Source organism: Tamandua tetradactyla, chromosome 1, assembly GCF_023851605.1.
Source record: "Tamandua tetradactyla isolate mTamTet1 chromosome 1, mTamTet1.pri, whole genome shotgun sequence".
NCBI classification, from domain to species: Eukaryota; Metazoa; Chordata; class Mammalia; order Pilosa; family Myrmecophagidae; genus Tamandua; species Tamandua tetradactyla.
Window position 1 is genome coordinate 16,927,793 of NC_135327.1, and position 18,647 is coordinate 16,946,439.

Here is an 18,647-nt window from a genome sequence, read left to right on the forward strand (position 1 = left end):
CCAGGTCGGGAAGACCGTCTCAATCCCTTGATGCTGAGTCTCAGCTTGTTCTAGGATTTCTGTCCCACATTGCCAGGAAGGTCCACACCCCTGGGAGTCATGTCCCACGTAGATGGGGAGGGTGGTGAGTTTGCTTGTTGTGTTGGCTGGAGAGAGAGGCCACATCTGAGCAACAAAAGAGGTTCTCTTGGGGGTGACTCTTAGGCCTAATTTTAAGTAGACTTGACCTATCCTTTGTGGGGTTAAGTTTCATATGAACAAACCCCAAGACTGGGGGTTCAGCCTATAGCTTTGGTTGTCCACACTGCTTGTGAGAATATTAAGAATTCAACTTGAGGAAGTTGAATTTTACCCGTTCTCACCATTCCCCAAAGGGGACTTTGCAAATACTTTTTTATTCACTGTCCAAATCACTCTGGGATTTATCAGGGCATCACTCTGGACAAACCAACAAAATCCCATGTCCTACTCAAGGTTCCAAGTACTTATGGTGTTCAATTAAGCTGTCTACATAAGTTATATTAGGAAATGCACTAGTCAAAATATAAATTTTGTACCAAATAAACATTTTTTGCTTTAATCTCACCCATAAGTTGAAATTTTAAAATATTAATTACCATCTGTTTTCAGCACCCTGCAGTAATGACATTCCTTTGTTCTTCCTCATGCAAAAGCATTTTTTAAAATTTGTACATTTAGTTACTATCATTGTACACTCTAGGCATTCCTAGATTACACCATCTCAGTCTTTATTGTCTATCTTCTTTCTGATTTCATTTGTGCCCCCAGCCCTCCTCCCTCTATCATTCTAACATTCAGCTCATTCATTGTTTTTTAACATAATTGTATTACAGTTAGGCAGTATTGTGGTGTCCATTTCTGAGTTTTTGTATTCAGTCCTGTTGCACAGTCTGTATCCCTTCAACTCCAATTACCCAATATCTTACCCTATTTCTATCTCCTGATGGTCTCTGTTACCAATGAAATTCTCCAAGTTTATTCACTAATGTCAGTTCATATCAGTGAGACCATACAGTATTTGTCTTTTTGTTTTTGGCTAATCTCACTCAGCATAATGTCCTTAAGGTCCATCCATGTTGTTACATACTTCATAACTTTATTCTGTCTTACAGCTGCATAATATTCCATCGTATGTATATACCACAGTTTGTTTAGCCACCTTTATGTTGATGGACATTTTGGCAGTTTCCATCTCTTGGCAATTGTAAATAATGCTGCTGTAAACATTGGTGTGTAAATGTTCGTTTGGCCTTCCCTTGTGTGTGATGGATTGCTTTTCTCTTGCTGCTTTCAAGATCCTCTCTTTCTCTTTGACCTCTGACATTCTGATTATTAAATGTCTTGGAGTATGTCTATTTGGATCTGTTCTCTTTGGGGTACGCTGCAGTTCTTGGATCTGTAATTTTAAGTCTTTCATAAGAGTTGGGAAATTTTCAGTAATAATTTCCTCCATTAGTTTTTCTCCTCCTTTTCCCTTCTCTTCTCCTTCTGGGACACCCACAACATGTATATTCGTGTGCTTCATATTGTCCTTCAATTCCCTAAGTCCCTGCTCATATTTTTCCATTTTTTCCCTATATTTTCTTTTGTTTGTTGGGTTTCAGATGTTCCGTCCTCCAGTTCATTAATCTTATCTTCTGCCTCTCGAAATCTAACATTGTAGGTTTCCGTTGTTTTTTTCATCTCTTCTATACCTTTCATTCCCATAAGTTCTGTGATTTGTTTTTTCAGACTTTCCATTTCTTCTTTTTGTTCATTCCTTGCCTTCTTTATATCTTCTCTCAATTCATTGATTTGGTTTTTGATGAGGTTTTCCATGTCTGTTTATATATTCTGAATTAATTGTTTCAGCTCCTGTATCTCATTTGAATTGTTGGTTTGTTCCTTTGACTGGGCCATAACTTCAATTTTCCTAGTGTGATTGTTATTTTTTGCTGGTGTCTAGGCATTTAATTACCTTAATTAGTTTATTCTGGAGATTGCTTTCACTTCTTTTACCTAGGGTTTTCTTGCTGGATGAATATGTTGTCTGTCTGTTCTTTGACATTCCGTTCAGCTTTATCTGGACCTCTAGCTTAGGTTTTCTTTAACAGAGGAGAATTTTTCAGTTCTTGTTTTCTTGTTTCTTGCCCTGCCTGTATGGTGCCTTTTTCCCCCAACCCTTAGGAGGGTCTACTTAGGTATTATAGACCCCAGCTGGATTTTCCCAGACCAAAATGGCCTCCTGTCAGTAGGAAAGAGTCACCTGCGTCAGTTTTCCCTGAGGGTGAGACCCAGCAGGTTGAAAGACTTTTCTGTGAAGTCTCTGGACTCTGTTTTTCTTATCCTGCCCTGTATGAGGCGCTTGTTGGCCTGCAGGTCCCACCAGCATAAGATGATGCGGTACCTTATACTTTGGCGGACTCTCCCTGCTGGGGGCGTGGTGGAGAGAGAGGAGAGGTTGTAGGCTGGGTTTAATGGCTTCAAATTACCAAGCCCTGGTGTCTGAATTCCTTAAGGGAGGGATTCCACCTAAGTTGGGCTTCACCCCTCCCCTGGGGAAGGCACAGCCTCCACACAAGCCCTCCAACAAGCTTGTTTCTGCCTATCCTGGGGCAGCTGCAGCCTGAGAAGCCCTGCCGCTGTGTCCAAAGGCAGTCAGGCCTTTGTAGAAACACAGCCACACAAACCTCTGTTTCCTTTTTTTTCTTTTTCCATCAGCCCTGCCCTTTTGGCGCCAGGGCAAAAATGAGCGACCTCCCTTTTGGCCAGGTTCACCTGAGCTGGGGGCCTATTTTTAGTTGTCAGAATTTGCTAATTAATTCCACAATTGGCGTTTGGTTGGGCTCAGCTCCTGCTGCTGGTAAAGTCCCTTTCCTTTCTCTCTGGGAAGCAGCCTGTAGGGGAGGGGCGCCGGCCGCCACGGCTTGGGGAACTCACAGCTCTGCAGGGGCTCGCAGCTGGTCCAGCTGGTCCAGACTGGGGTATGCTTTGTGTCTGGTCACTGATGTGGCCCCAGGAGCTGTTCTGTACTGTTCCTGGTTATTTAGTAATTGTTCTGGACGATGAACTAAAACACGCACCTTGCTAAGCCGCCATCTTGGCACTGTCTTCATGTAATAAACATTCGATAAAATATTTAAAAAATATATACTATCCTTTGTCTCTTACAGCAATTTTTCATTTAAAGTCTGTTTTGTCCAATATTAGCTCTCTGTTGGTTACTGTTTGTCTGGAATATCTTTTTCTAGCCTTTCTCTTTCAGCCTGTGTGTATCCTTAGGTCTACGGTGAGTGTCTTATAGACAGCATATAGATGGTTCACACTTTTTAAATCCATTCTGTCAGTGTTTCTTTTCTTTGGGGAGTTTAGTTCATTAACATTCAGTGTTATTACTGGAAAGGCAGTACCGCCTACAATTTTATCCTTTGGTTTTTATATGCCATATCTTGTCTTTTTCTGTGTTTTTACACTTTTAGTTACCTTTGCTGATAATCTTCATTTCTATACTGTTCTCCAAGCTTCTCTCTCCTGTCTTTTACTTTCAGCCTGTGGGGTTCCCTTTAGTATTTCTTGTAGGGCAGGTCTCTAGTTAATGAACTCTCTGTTTCTATTTATCTGTGAATGTCTTAAACCCTCCCTTATTTTTGAAGGACAATTTTGCTGGATAGAGATTTCTTGCCTGGCAGTCTTTCTTTTTCAGCAGCTTAAATATATTATAGCATTCACTTGGTTTCTGTTGAGAAATTGATACTCAGTCTTACTGGATATCCCTTAATGTGATGAATTGCTTTTTTCTTGCTGCTTTCAGAATTCTCTCTTTATCTCTGGCATTTGACATTCTGATTCATATGTGTCTTGGAGTAAATCTATTCAGATTTTGTTTCCTTGAATTCTGTTTGGAGTGTGTTTTGCTTCATGGACATGGATATGTGTCTTTCATAAGAGTTGGGAAATTTTCAACTGTTATTTCCCCAATATTATTTCTACCCCTTTTTCCTTCCCTTTTTAGGACTTCGTGGCATGCATGTTTGTGTGCCTTATGTTGTCAATCAATTCCACGAGACTCTGCTCTATTTTTTCCATTCTTTTCTCTGTTTTTTCATCATTTAAAATTTTGGATGTCCTGTCTTTTAGGTTGCTGATCCTTTCTTCTGCCTCTTCAAATCTGCTGCTGTATGCCTCTCATGTATTTTTAATTTAATCTATTGTGCCTTTCATTATGTTAAAAATAACCTAACGATCTGTTTTTTTTGTTTGCTTGCTTTCAAATTCTTCTTTATGCTCACCCAGTGTCTTCTTAATCCTTTCTCTCTTTAGCCATTTCCTTGAATTGATTTAGGAGATTCATTTGTACATCTTTGATTAGTTTTTCCAAATTCTGTCTCTCTTCCTTTTTAATTGCTCTTGCGACTGGACCATGTCTTACTGTTTCTTAGTATGGCCTGTAATTTTTTACTGATGTCTGCTTATCCGATTATCTTGATGAGTTATTCTTAAGGTTAGATTCTCTGTTTTGTCTAAGATTTTGTTATTAATTCACTTTGTGTTTAGTCTTTTCTGTGATGCTTGGTTTGTTACTATTACCCAGCAAGAACAGGGCCAGGGACCTGCTAAGAGGTACACCAGTCCCATGGGGTCCTGAGGAGAGGGGATGGGTAAAAACTCCGACAAGCCTTTAATTCTGCTCCACAAGGTTGTGCTTTCTTTCATGGCCTTCCCAGAAGTTGGTGCTCTTTGGCAACCTATTGCCCTCAGCCCACAGAAGGCAGGCTAGTCTTAGCTCTTTGCTGGTTTCCTGGCACCAGTCAAAATAATGGCATGGGAGCATCTGACCAGGTGGGTTGAAACTGTGGGACCCAGCAGTTTAAATTAACTGGCCAAAACCTGTTTTCCTGGGAGAAAAGTATACCCTAAAAATCCATCATCAGCCATCTTCCAGGAAGTTTCCTTCATTTCTGAAAGATAATTTTGTCAGATAGGTAATTCTTGGTTGACAGGTTTTTTTTTCTTTAAGGATTTAAAATATGTCATCCCACTCTCTTTTGGCCTCCATGGTTTCTGATGAGAAATCCACTATTAATCTTTTTTTAAATTTTTTTATTTTAAATATTAATTACCATCTATTTTCACACCCTAAATTATTGACATTCCTTTGTTCTTCCTCATGCAGAAACATTTTTAAATTTGCACATTTAGTCACTATCATTGTATACTCTAGGTATTCCTAGATTATACCATCTCAGTCTTAATTGTCTATCTTTCCTTCTGATTTCATTTGTGCCCCCAGCCCTCCTCCCTGTATCATTCTCACATTCAGCTTCATTCAGTGTTCTAACATTATTGTATTACAGTTAGGTACTATTGTGCTATCCATTTCTGAATTTTTACAATCAGTCCTCTTGCGCAATCTGTATACCTTCAGCTCCAGTTACCCAATATCTACCGTATTTCAATCTCTTGATGGTTTCTGTTACCAACTGAAATTCTCCAACTTCATTCGCTAATGTCAGTTCATATCAGTGAGACCATATAGTATTTGTCCTTTTGTTTCTGGCTAATCTCACTCAGCACAGTGTCCTTAAGGTCCATCCATGTTGTTACATACTTCATGACTTTATTCTGTCTTACAGCTGCATAATATTCCATTGTATGCATATACCACAGCTTGTTTAGCCAACCATCTGTTGATGGACATTTTGGCTGTTTCCATCTCTTTGCAGTTGTAAATAATGCTGCTATAAACATTGGTGTGCAAATGTCCATTTATGTTATTGCCCTCATGTCCTCTGAGTAGATACCTAGCAATGATATTGCTGGGTCATATGGCAATTCTATACTTAGCTTCCTGAGGAATGCCACACTGCCTTCCACAGTGGTGGTACCATTTGATATTCCACCAACAGTGGATAAGTGTGCCTCTTTCTCCACATCCTCTCCAGCACTCGTCATTTTCTGTTTTATTGATAATGGCCATTCTGGTGGGTGTAAGATGATATCTCATTATGGTTTTGGTTTGCATTTCCCTAATAGCCAGGGAAGTTGAGCATCTCTTCATGTGCCTTTTGGCCATTTGTATCCTCTTCTGAGAAGTGTCTGTTCATGTCTTCAGCCCATTTTGTAATTGAGTTGTCTTGTCTTTTTGTTGTTGAGTTGAACAATCTCTTTATATATTCTAGATACTAGGCCTTTATCTGATATATCGTTCCCAAATATTGTCTCCCAATGTGTAGGCTGTCTTTTTACTTTCTTGACAAAGATCTTTGATGCAAAAAAGTGTTTAATTTTAAGGAGTTCCCATTTATTTATTTTGTTCTTCAATGCTCGTGCTTTGGGTGTAAAGTCTAGGAAACCGTCTCCTTCCACTATTAATCTTACTGGGGATCCCTTGTATGTGACAAGTTGTTTCTTCATCGCTGCTTTCAAAATCCTTCTTGTCTTTGAATTTAGAGAATTTCACTCTGTTTCTTGTTGGAAATCTATTAGACTCTATTCTGCTTGAGTTGGTTGAACTTCTTGTGATGTGTACATTCATTGCTTTCATTGGATTGGGGAAGTTTTCAGCTATTATTTTTCCAAATACTTCCTCTGTCCCTTTCTCTCTCTTGTCCTTCAGGGCTCCAGTGAGACATAGTTAGTATGCTTGATGGTGCCCCACACATCCTTCAGGCTCTGTTTATTTATCTTCATTATTTTATCTTTCTGCTCAGCACACTGGATTATTTTTGTTGCCTGCCTGTTGATAATTGCTGCTAGATCCAAGTAATGAGTTTTTTTATTTCAATTATTGTACTTTGCAGCTCCAAAATTTATTGGTTCCTGTATTAGGGTTCTCTAGAGACACAGAACCTACAGATGATATCTGTAAATATGAGATTTATAAAAATATCTCATGCAGCCTTGGGAATGCAAGAGTCCCAAATCTGTAGGGCAGGCTGTGAAGCTAGCAACTCTGATCCAGGGTCTTGAAGAATTCCACAAGAGAGGCTCGCTGGCTGAAGGAGCAGTGAACATTCTCTCTTCTTCCTTTAAAGTTTTCAACTGGTTTGGTCAAATCCAACTCATTAAATTATCTCAATTGTAGGAGACTCACCCATAGTTGATTGTACATGTAATCAGCCACAGCCGCATTCAACTGACTGATGATTTACTAAACCATCCTTCTGAAATAGCCATTGAGTAATGATTAGGCCAGTGCTTGCCTGACCAGACAACTGGGTACCATTACCTGGCCAATTTAACCCAGGAACCTAGCCATTACAGTTCCTTTCTTGTATTAGAGAAGTTGTAGCTTTACAGAAAAACATGCATAAGATACAGCATTCCTATATAACACCCTATTATTAATACCTTGCATTGGTGTGGTATTCTTATTACAATCCATGAAAGAACATTTTTATAATTATACTATTAATTACAGTTCATCATTTATAATAGGGTTCACTGTGATGTACAGTCCTGTGTTGTTTAAATATTTGTTCTAGTAACATATGAACAGCCTAAAATTGAAGGTGGGAATTATGTGTTGCAAAATAGTAGAAGGGAAATGGAAATTAAAAAACCTAATCATGGGGGTTTATGGGTGGTTCAGTGATAGGCTGCTTGCCTGCCATGAGGGAGACCTGGGTTTGATTCCTGGCTTATATGCATAAAACAAAGCAAAACAACAATAACAAAAAAACCTTTAATCATTGTAAAAGAAGGTAGTAAGAGGAATGTAAGAAGCAGGAACAAATTGAAAGTACAAAACAAGGTGGCAAGAATAATTCCAAATAGATCATTGCAATAGATAGGATAGGATATATCCTTATATTCTACAGTTAAGTCAGATTTTCAGATTATACTTAAAGAAAGAGGCAGTTCTCCTATATTATGGAGCAGCTAGAAGGAAAAATCTGAGAGCCCATGACACACTCTGGGAACTGTCCTGTAATTACTTGTTGAAGAGTGCTTTGAAAACTACTGCTTTCTAATTTTTTTGCTTTGTATATACTACACAATTAAAAAGTTAAAAATAAAAGAGGCAGCTTTATGCTATCCATAAGAGATTTACAAAAGCCTAACATAAATGTTGAAAGTAAAAATTTGGAAAAAAAAAAACCCCAAGTGAAAGTTGGTGGAGCTGTGTAAATATCAGATAAAACAGACCTAATGGCAAAAAAAAAATTGCATTATCAGCAATCAAGAAGTTGACAGTTTTTACTAACATTGTCCTGGATATCCATCCAGTGAAGCAAAACAAGCAAAGGAAATACAAAAATACAAAAACTGGAAAGAAAGGAACAAAATGGTCATTTTTCACAGACAATGATATTGTATTCATAAGATTAAGAGAATCTATAGAATTAATAATTAAACAGGACTGGATATATGAGTATATTACAAACAGAAATATAAGAATGTAAATATTTACAGAAATAATAAAAATAAGGTACTTAGGGAATAATTTATCATATAAGACTTGGATGCAAGTCTTATATTAGTTGAGAGATAGTAAGGGAGACAATAAATGGAGAGATAAACCATGTTAATGGATAGAAAAACATTATTAAGATGCCAATTTTCTCCAAATTGCTCTGTACAGTACATGTAGTTCCAATGATGAACCATCAAGGTTCTCCTTGGAATTAGCAAGCTGACTCTAAGATCTTTATGGAAGAGCTAAGTGCCAAGAATAGCCAAATTTTAAAGAAACAATTTTAAAGAAAAGACAGGAAGGTAAGAATTATTATAAAGCTATAGTTAGACAGTATTCACCCACTAGAAAGGCTATTATTTAAAAAACAGAAAATAACAAGTGTTGGCGTGGATGTGAAGAAATTGGGACGGTTGTGCATTGCCGGTAGGATTGTAAAATGGTGCAGCCTTTGTTTGGCAGTTCCTCAAAAAATTAAACATGAATTACCATATGATCTAGCAGTTCCACTCATAGGTATTGTTTTAGTTTCTCAGGCTGCTTAAAGCAGACACCATGCAATGGGTTGGCTTAAACAATGAGAATTTATTAGCTCACAATTTGAGGCAAAGAAAATGTCCAAATCAAAGCATCATCAAGGCGATGCTTTCTTCCCGAAGACCAGCAGCCAATGATTCTTGGCTCTTCTGCCACGTGGCATCTGCTGCTCTCTCCCTTCTCTTCTGGGTGTCACTGATATCAGCTTCTTGCTTCCAGGCTTTTTTACTTTCTGTATTCATTCTGTTTATAAAGGACTCCAGGAATAGGATTAAGTCCCATCCTGAATGAGGTGGGTCACACCTTACCTGAAATAGCCTCATCAAAAGGTCCTTCTTACAGTGGATTTACTTATAAGGATCTTGTGATTACATTGGACCCAGATAATGTGGGAGCATCTCCCCTTCTCAAGAACCTTAATTTAATCATATCGGCAAAGTCCCTTTTGCTATGTAACATAATATATTCACAAATTCTGGGGACTAACACATAGACATTTTTGTGGGGACATTATTGTGCCACCACAGAATATATATTGTCAATCCACCTTCAGAGAACAACCTGGCAATATTTAGTAAAATGGAAGATTTTCATAGCCAATACGTAGTAATTACACTTCTAAGTACAATCCTAAAGAAATGCTTATACATATGCATATGTATATACATTTGTATAAGAAATGCTTATACATATCCTTATACAAGCATTATTTGTAAGAGATAAGAATTATCTTATCAGTATCAGATCAGTATCTCATATCAGTAAGAGATAAGAATTGCTCATACTAGCATTATTTGTAATTAATTCAAAATTTAAAAATAACCTAAGTACCCCTAAATAGGAGAATATGTAAGAATACAGGAGAATTTATAATGAGAGAGCTGTATAACAGATTACGATTCTGCAGTTAAGCAAACTAGAGCAATATGTGTCCACAAGCAGAAACCTCCAAACATAAATTTGGGTGAAGAAAGGTAGTTGGATGATGCCTGGTTTGTAGGCAATGGCACCAATTAGCCATTTCCCCTTTCTCTTCCTGAAAATCATTAGAAAACAAAGAGAACAATAAACAAAAGTATGGCTTGCAGTTATGGTGAAATTGGGAGAGTGTTAGAACTGCACACCTCCAGGAAGGCTGGGAGAACGTTGCAGAGTTGTGCAGATGGAATCTGTGCGAGGCAAGGGGAGAGGACCCGCTCAGGGCCAGCAGGAAGGCGAAGGGCAGACTGAGGGTTAATGCCTAAGTTGCTCACCAAAAGCCAAAAATGCTGGATACAAATATGAAAACATCTTTTAAATGTAGTGCTGTGCTTCCAAGAAAGTAAAGAATTTTAGAAAGAGGAAAAAAAAGAAGTGAAAACAAGAACCCAGGGAGTCAGGGAATGCCAAAACTGGCTTTCCCTGATGGCCACTGCTGAATCCTGAACACTGAGCTTCCCCGTGGTCAGCTGTGCAGGCATGAGAGGCAGCAGAGAAAGCCCAGGGCTTCCACAGGGTAGGGAGTTTGAAAGGCCTGTTATAAAGTGGAAGTCCAGAAGGTGCCCCTTCAGAATAAGGATGACAAAACAAAATGAATCTGCCAGGCTGAAGGGGACACCCAGGAAATTTGCCTGATTTAACTGTGGTCAGAGGGGAAATATAAACCTCTCCTAAGGATTCATTGGATCACTAATGAGTTCATTGGGTACCTAAGAATTCAGAAGGTAGTTTGGGCTTGAATTCCACTATGTGATCCCTAAAACCTCAAATGGAAGATTTAATTTAAAGTGGTTGCAGGTCTGAATTGTGATTGGATATTGATATTGAAATGACTAAAAAGCTATGTATGAATTATTTAAAGAAATAAGAGAATGGATTTTAAACGAGCAAGGAACAAGAGAATATTAAAAATAAACAAAGGTGAAGAACCAAATAGCATTTTTAGAAATTAAAAATGTAAATATTGAAAATTAAAAATTCAGCTGTGGGGCAAAAGAGTTGCACAGCCACTTCACAGAAGAAAATATAATATGAAAAGATGCCCATCAGGGAAGTGCAAAGTGAAGCCACAATGAGCTACCATTTCTCACACACTAGAATGGCTAAAATAAAAATATTGATAACACCAAGTGTTGATAAAAATGTAGAGCAACTGGAACGCTCATACATGGCTATTAGCAGGGTAAAAACACTTGAAAAGGGTGAATTTTACTGCATGTAAATTATATGTCAATAATTTATGCACAAGTTATATGCTTACCAAACTGTATAGTTATCAAAAGCAAATTAAATACGTACAGTTTGAATACATGTAAAGTAGTCCTCTATATTGCTTAGGGATACATCACATGTAGTCAAAGTATAAAAGAATGTGTGAATGATAAACCTCGAGTCCAGGTTTTGGTTACCTTGGCGCTTCAATTTGTTTGGTAATGTTTTGTTTATTAAGCTGGACACACACATGCTCATTGTACTATTCTTTTATTGTTAAAATATCTTTGATTATAAAAGTCAAATACACTCATAAAAAATGAAAGTCAAGGGTGGGCAATGGGATTCAGTGGCAGAGTCCTTGCCTGCCATGCCGGAGACCCGGGTTCAATTCCCAGTGCCTGCTGCCCATGCCAAAAAAAAAGTCAAGCAATACGGAAAGTTAGACATTGAATTGTACATTTCTTATACACTCTTCCAAATATTTTGTTTCATTATATTTTTCATTATACTTTTTTTACATCTTGAATATTTCATAATTAACTTAAAAGTCATTTCGTCCAAACTCACATTAGCACCAGTCAGTGCAAGGTCTCTGCTCAGTAACCTTCTGCTTATGCTTAATTTGATATTACATTCAGCAAGGGAACCTTGGACTATGACAATGATGCTTCTCCCTCTTCCACTCCATACCATCCCCCTAGGCTACCAACCTGGCCCCCACGGACCCCAACGGGAAAGCAGACCCCTACGTGGTGGTGAGCACTGCCCGGGAGCGCCGGGACACCAAGGAACGCTACATCCCCAAGCAGCTCAACCCCATCTTTGGAGAGTATGGCTGGGCCCTGGGGGGTGGAAATGGAAAGGGGGAGCAACTTTGCCATCCAGCCTTGTGGCCCAAGGGCTCTCACTCAGATAGTGGGTGGGGATGGGAGAGTGGACAGTGGCCATGAAGACCCTGACCACCCCTAGACCCTTTTGGTCAAGAAGTGTCCTGAGCCACTCTCCCTCCTGATCAGGGTCCTGGAACTCAACATCTCTCTTCCTGCTGAGCCTGAGCTGACCGTGGCCGTGTTTGATCATGACCTTGTGGGTTCTGACGATCTCATCGGGGAGACCCACATCGATCTAGAAAACCGATTTTATAGCCACCACAGGGCAAACTGTGGACTGGCTTCTCAGTATAAAGTGTGAGTCCAGCAGGGCTTTCAGGAGCCCATTCCATCTCTGACCAAACATGGGCAAACTCCACATTGCCATTTGGGCCTCCAGACCCCATGCCTTCCTAGAAGGGATCTCCCCACAACCAAATATTAGAGTTTAGCGATCAAAACTCCAGCTTGGGAGTTTGGATCCCTTAACTAACAGGTCACTTGACCTCTCTGAGCCTCAGTTTCCTCATCTGCACAATGGAGATATTAATGTCTCCTTCATAGGAACACCTGGCATGCATCTTTGATTTTCATTGTTACTATAAATCTTTCCTGTTGGAGTTATGAGCCTGAATCCCATATCTGCAAGAGTCCCCATCCATGTTCCTTGACCAACTGTGTCCATCTGCTGGCCCCACCTGAGGTATCTTTCTCTTCTGTCTGTAGGGACGGGTACAATGCCTGGCGTGATGCATTCCGTCCTTCGCAGATCCTGGCAGGACTGTGCCAACGCCATGGCCTCCCTGCTCCTGAATACCGAGCTGGGGCCATCAAGGTGGGCAGCAAAGTGTTTCTGACATCGCCTGAGGCCCTGCCCCCAGGTACCAGCCCCTCTCTCTTGCACAGGCCAAAGGGAGCAAGATGGTGGTAGAATGAGGTACAGGGGGCTCTTGGTGCCCATTCTAGTGGGCTCCCATAAAAAGCCTGCTTCCTTCTGCAACAGAGGAGGTGAGTTTGGCTGAGTAAGGAAAGGTTCTTGGATGGTGGGGAAAGAAATAATCCTCCTCTTTGTTAGCAAATGTTAACTCCTTAAAGAACTAAAGGCTCACAGCCATAGCTAACTACATTTCCAGAACCCAGGTGGACTCCATAGGAGATCACATATAGTACATTATGGCTGCAGAATTGAGCTCATGCTTCAAAAATGGCTGGTGGTGTGTCCTCTAAATGGTCTGAGCAAGAGCCATAGCTGCTCCAATCTCACTGCCCCTCTTACAGCTGGCTTCTCCCTGGGAAAAGTTCTTACACTGGTATTTCCCCCACTTTTTGTGCTTTGTAGACATGCCTTTGCAGCCTATGGCTTTTATCCATAATAGCAGCAGCCTCAGCTTTGAGTCTCTACTGATGGGAGAGGGTGAGGGCTAGAGGGAGTTAAGGAAGGAGAGTTGGGGACTGGATGGAACCCAAGTTCACATACCTCTTGTGTCAGGTAGGGGTAACACCAAGGCAGCAAATGGGGCTCTGGAGGAAGATCAGGCATTGCTTGTGCTGCAGCGTTGGCAGGAAATGCCGGAACTTGGGCTCCAGCTGGTACCTGAGCATGTAGAAACACGGCCCCTCTACCATCCCCGTAGCCCGGGGCTATTGCAGGTGAGGGAAGGCCCAGCCACCAACCCCAGAATCCCCACAAAGACCACCACTTCTGGCTCTGATCCTGTTATTCAGCATCTTCACTCCAGTTTTGAACCTCCATCTTGGACCCCAGGTCTTCATCTGACTGGTCCTGTAGGATATCCAACCCGACCTCTCCCCCAGATCCCAATGATCTGGGTCTTGTAAACCTCAGGTCTTACTTTTGATCTCAACTTTTGGCTTTTGGGACCTCATTCCTGATCCCACAACCTCACATCAACCCAAGAACACTCACTTTGGACTCTACCTTATCCTTACCCCCAGGGTCTTCCTAACCCCACTCTCTTGACCTCAGCTCTTCTGTCCACCTGGGACATAATGTGGTCTCTGGCCACCGGGCTTTCAGGGGAGGTAGAGACCCTGGCAAAACTCTCCAGCCTAGTCCTGTGCTCCCAGGGATCCCTTCACATGTGGATTGACATCTTCCCCCGCGATGTGCCTGTCCCACCCCCAGTTGACATCAAGCCGCGGCAGCCAATCAGGTGAGAGAGTCCTGGCCCCTCTTCTCAAGAGGCAAGTCACATCTTGGCCTACCTTTGTAGGAGCCTCCAGTGAAGCAGGCAGAGGTACTTAACCCAGGCCTTTCAGCTAGGTGAGCCATAAAATAACCTGTTTTTCATAGGCCATTGTGAGTTATGGGTCTGGTACTTGCAACAGAGAAGCCAAATATCTTTCAGGAAATGCCCTTCCGACATAAGCTAGTGTCAGTGGAACTGTGCAGGGTGGTGTCCTAGTTTGCTAGCTGCCAGAATGTGAAATACCAGAAACAGAATGGCTTTTAAAAAGGGGAATTATTAAGTTGCAAGTTCACATGTTCTAAGGCCACGAACATGTTCAAATTAAAGCAAGTCTATAGAAATGTCCAATCTAAGGCATCCAGGGAAAGATGCCTAGGTTAAGGAAGGCTGATGATGTTCAGGGTTTTTCTCTCTCAACTGGAAAGGCACATGGCGAACATGGTAATGTCTCCTAGGTTTCTCTCCAAGCATGTTTCATGAAGCTCCCACAGGGGCATTTTCCATCATCTCCAAAGGAGTCTGGCTATACGGGCTCTAAAGCTTTTTCCAAAATGGCCCCTCTTAAAGGGCTCCAGTAAGCAACCCCACCTTGAATGGGCGGAGACATACCTCAATGAAACCCATCTAATCAAAAGTTACCACCCACAATTGGGTGGGTCACATCTCCACGGGAACAATAAAAAAGCTCCCACCCAGCAAAATTGAATGAAGATTAAAGGACATGGCTTTTCTGGGGTCCACAAATTCAAAATGGCACAGGTGGTGTATCCATTGCAGAAAGGGCTGGATCCAGATGCTCAGATGGTGTCAGGAAACTGAAACCTCTGGGTCCTGCTTTTCTTGGTGTTACTCTCAGGGAAGCTTTGACAGTCTTGGGAAAAGGTGGCTTACAACAGTTCCAGGCTTACATTTTATCTGCTAGGCCACTTCAGAAAAAAAGAAAAAGTACCTCTTTCCCAATTATAACAAAAGTATTAGGGCTGGGCAGGCAGTGGTGGCACAGTGGCAGAGCAGAGTTCTTGCTTGCCGTGCCGGAGACCGAGGTTTGATTCCCCGTGCCTACCCATGCCAAAAAAAAAAAAAAAAAAAGTCTTAGGGTCAGCTCTCTTTGGAGCAATTTGGATCAAATGCTGATCCCTAGAGCAGTCCTGTGGCCATTAATGCACCAGTCCGGGGTGATGTGCCCACCCCTGAAGGGTAGGGTGTGCCCCACCAGAGTCACATAGGTTGATGCTGGTGTTGCCAACAGAAAATCAGGATGCTGTCACCAGAGTGAGGGGAAATGGATGCTGGGCAGGAGAAAACAGCTATCCAGGCAATTCCATGGCAGCCAAGGACAGGCTGCTTGCTCCCATCTCCCCTCTGGGTTTCCCACTCTGTTCCTCTCTGCAGAGTGGCTTTCTTTGCTCACTTACCACTCCTCTGTGTCTCCAAATTTCAGCTTGCCCATCACTTTGCTTGCAGTGGCTCCAACTCCACACTGGATGCCACATGACTCAGCCTTTCAGGTCCTGATTTCAAATTTGTAGAACTTTGCTGGCCTTGCCTGGGTCAGGAGACCATCCCTGGTGCCCTGTGCCATGGCTGAAGTGGTCAGCGATACCTAGGGCTGCCCTTCCCAGGACCATGGGCAACCTGAACACACAGCTGGGTACATGTCAAGTGCTCAGTGCAGCCCTACCCAGGACCCCTCCCAAGATTCGGAAACACATTCCCCTCCCCCCATGCTTCCCCGTAGCTATGAGCTCAGACTCATCATCTGGAATACAGAGGATGTGGTTCTGGACGACGTGAACCCGCTCACTGGAGAGATGTCGAGTGACATCTATGTGAGAAGGTGGGCTCTGCAGGCTGGGCTGGGCAAAAGGCTGGGTACTAACAGGGAGGGGGGGCACTGCCAATGGGCCTGGGTCCCCGGGCTCAGTTCAGAGCCCTCCTGAGATCCTCTCTGATGGCTGGAGCTGGGGGAAGGGGCTGGCCTGGTGGGTGAGCCGAGGGACAGGCTCACGAGGGGGCTTGCCCCTCTTCACTGATCCCCAGCTGGGTGAAGGGGTTGGAGCAAGACAAGCAGGAGACAGATGTTCACTTCAACTCTCTGACTGGGGAGGGCAACTTCAACTGGCGCTTCGTGTTCCGCTTCGACTACCTGCCCACGGAGCGGGAGGTGAGCATCCGGCGCCGGCCTGGACCCTTTGCCCTGGAGGAGGCTGAGTTCCGGCAGCCGGCCGTGCTGGTCCTGCAGGTCTGGGACTATGACCGCATCTCCGCCAACGACTTCCTTGGTACTGTTCAGCTTTCCTCTAACCTCAGCCCTTGACTTCTGCCCATGTCCCTTGGTTCTCCACCCCCAGCCCAATCCTGAAGGCCGGAATTTCAGACCCTAGGTCCCTAACTTCTGTTATCTGGACTAATTGCTGAACCCACCAATAGGCCCTGACCATTCCCCCAAATTCCTGATTCAATCCTCTGCTTTGCCCCTACCCCAAGTACCCCTGGACTCTTGACTCCATGGCCTTTGATCCTCTCTTTAGCAGTCTGATCCCAATCTTTGGCCCTGTTTCATCAGGATATGACAAGTTCCATTTTGACTATGGTTTGGTTAGTCCCTAGCAGTGGCCTCACCCTTACATTCTAACTTTCCATGCTCTGACAACTCTGGTGTGCTGACCCCTTGCTCCTGGCCCATCTCCTAACTCGGTAACCTCTGGACCTGCAGGATCCCTGGAGCTGCATCTGCCAGACATGGTGCGGGGAGCCCGGGGCCCTGAGCTCTGCTCCGTGCGGCTGGCCTGTGATGGGGCTGGGCCAAGGTGCAACTTGTTTCGCTGCCGCCGCCTGCGGGGTTGGTGGCCTGTAGTGAAGCTGCGGGAGCCAGAGGATGTGGAGCGGGAGGAACGGGAGGCACAGGCTGGCAGGAGGAATCGGAGGCGGAGGAAGAGGAAGGGTCGGCCCGAAGACCTAGAGTTCATGGACACGGGTGGCAATGTCTACATCCTCACGGTGAGTGCAACCTGGAAGAGGTCAGGCGGGGCTGTGCCTGGCCGACCTGAGTGTGGCCTGTTCCCAGCGATGCAGGGGCTTCTTTCTCTAGGGGAAGGTGGAGGCAGAGTTTGAACTGCTGACTGTGGAGGAGGCTGAGAAACGGCCAGTTGGGAAGGGGCGGAAGGAGCCTGAGCCCTTGGAGAAGCCCAAGTAGGTTCAGGGCCCTAGAGGCAGGGGGGCCGGGGCCTGTGGAGGGGGAGTAAAGGCAGGCAGCAGGGCTTTCCCCTCGGTCTGACGTACCCCCTCCACCACAGCCGCCCCAAAACTTCCTTCAACTGGCTTGTGAACCCGCTGAAGACCTTCGCCTTCTTCATCTGGCGCCGGTACTGGCGCATCTTGGTGCTGCTGCTGCTACTAGCTCTGATCACCGTCTTCCTCCTCCTCATCTTCTACACCATCCCCGGCCAGATCAGCCAGGCCATCTTCCGCCCCCTCCACCCAGCCCCCGGCCCCTAATGACCAACCCTTCCATGTCTGTTCCCAAACTTCTTCTCACTGTGGGGAAGAACCGATGTGAGCTAACCAGACTTCACTGCTTTCTTTGAATAAACTATCACACATCCACTCTGACACCTGATTATATGCTGGGCAACACTGGCTCTTACAGGTGGTGGGGACAGAAATGTTTTGGGTGACTCAGGTGCTGAGGATTTACAAGAAAAGCCCAGTGGGACAGAAGGCTGCCCCATGGCCCACCTCAGGGAAGGACAGGATCTGGTAGGAGGTTCACAGCCTGAGCCTGGCAGCTGGGTTATCCTGCCGTCGGAGTTGCTGGGGTTAGCTCCACACAGCACACATTCTCTTCCCACGTCCACGTTCAGAAGGGCCTGAGCACACTGGGTTGCTGTGGCCTGTGGGGGCAGCTCCTGGAGCTTAGGGTGGGAGAGCCACCCTCCTCCCAACCCACATAAATGAGAGCGTAGAGGGAGGATTCCCAGAGAAAATTCAGGATAGTCTTAACAAGGCCCACTACAAGTGGTGCTAACCTCCCCAATTTACAGCTGAGACTGATTCCCCATAAGGGGAGATTAAGTAACTTGGCCAAGGTCACAGATTCCAAATGACCAATTGGAGTCAAGTTTGTGACTTTGAGGTTTTGCTATCATTTTTTGCCTTCTCTCTCTGCTGCCTGCCCACCTCCCTGCACTCTACCACGCCCACACTGAAACTCCCAGAGAAGATCGGATCAACAGAACCAGCTGTTACCCTCCCCGGGCTGGGAGAGTGGCAAGGTCACTGGTCCTCACTTCCACACACACAGAGGGCTATAATGGGAGGCCCTGATTAGGTCCAGTGTCTGGTACTGGCCCTGCTCCAGAATGACCACTGCAACCTTCCCTTCCCATTTTCCAGTTTGGCCTCCACCTAGAAGACTGCAAA

The 18,647-nt window shown here is 43.7% G+C and overlaps 1 protein-coding gene across 4 annotated transcripts in view; it reads left to right on the plus strand.

Annotated features, from left to right (window-relative positions):
- The window catches only part of LOC143691563 (fer-1-like protein 4), a 74,200-nt gene extending 56,343 nt beyond the window's left edge, over window positions 1-17,857 (plus strand). For all 4 annotated transcript variants that reach the window (XM_077170218.1, XM_077170227.1, XM_077170236.1 and 1 more), the window contains 10 exons: window positions 11,848-11,975; window positions 12,163-12,333; window positions 12,742-12,896; window positions 13,505-13,665; window positions 14,104-14,189; window positions 15,964-16,062; window positions 16,266-16,507; window positions 16,942-17,225; window positions 17,317-17,417; window positions 17,522-17,857. In XM_077170218.1, the coding sequence (XP_077026333.1) occupies window positions 11,848-11,975; window positions 12,163-12,333; window positions 12,742-12,896; window positions 13,505-13,665; window positions 14,104-14,189; window positions 15,964-16,062; window positions 16,266-16,507; window positions 16,942-17,225; window positions 17,317-17,417; window positions 17,522-17,723 (1,629 nt within the window). In that variant the 3' untranslated portion in view covers window positions 17,724-17,857. The remainder of the gene's footprint in view (window positions 1-11,847; window positions 11,976-12,162; window positions 12,334-12,741; window positions 12,897-13,504; window positions 13,666-14,103; window positions 14,190-15,963; window positions 16,063-16,265; window positions 16,508-16,941; window positions 17,226-17,316; window positions 17,418-17,521) is intronic.
- The last annotated feature ends 790 nt before the right edge of the window (window positions 17,858-18,647 follow it).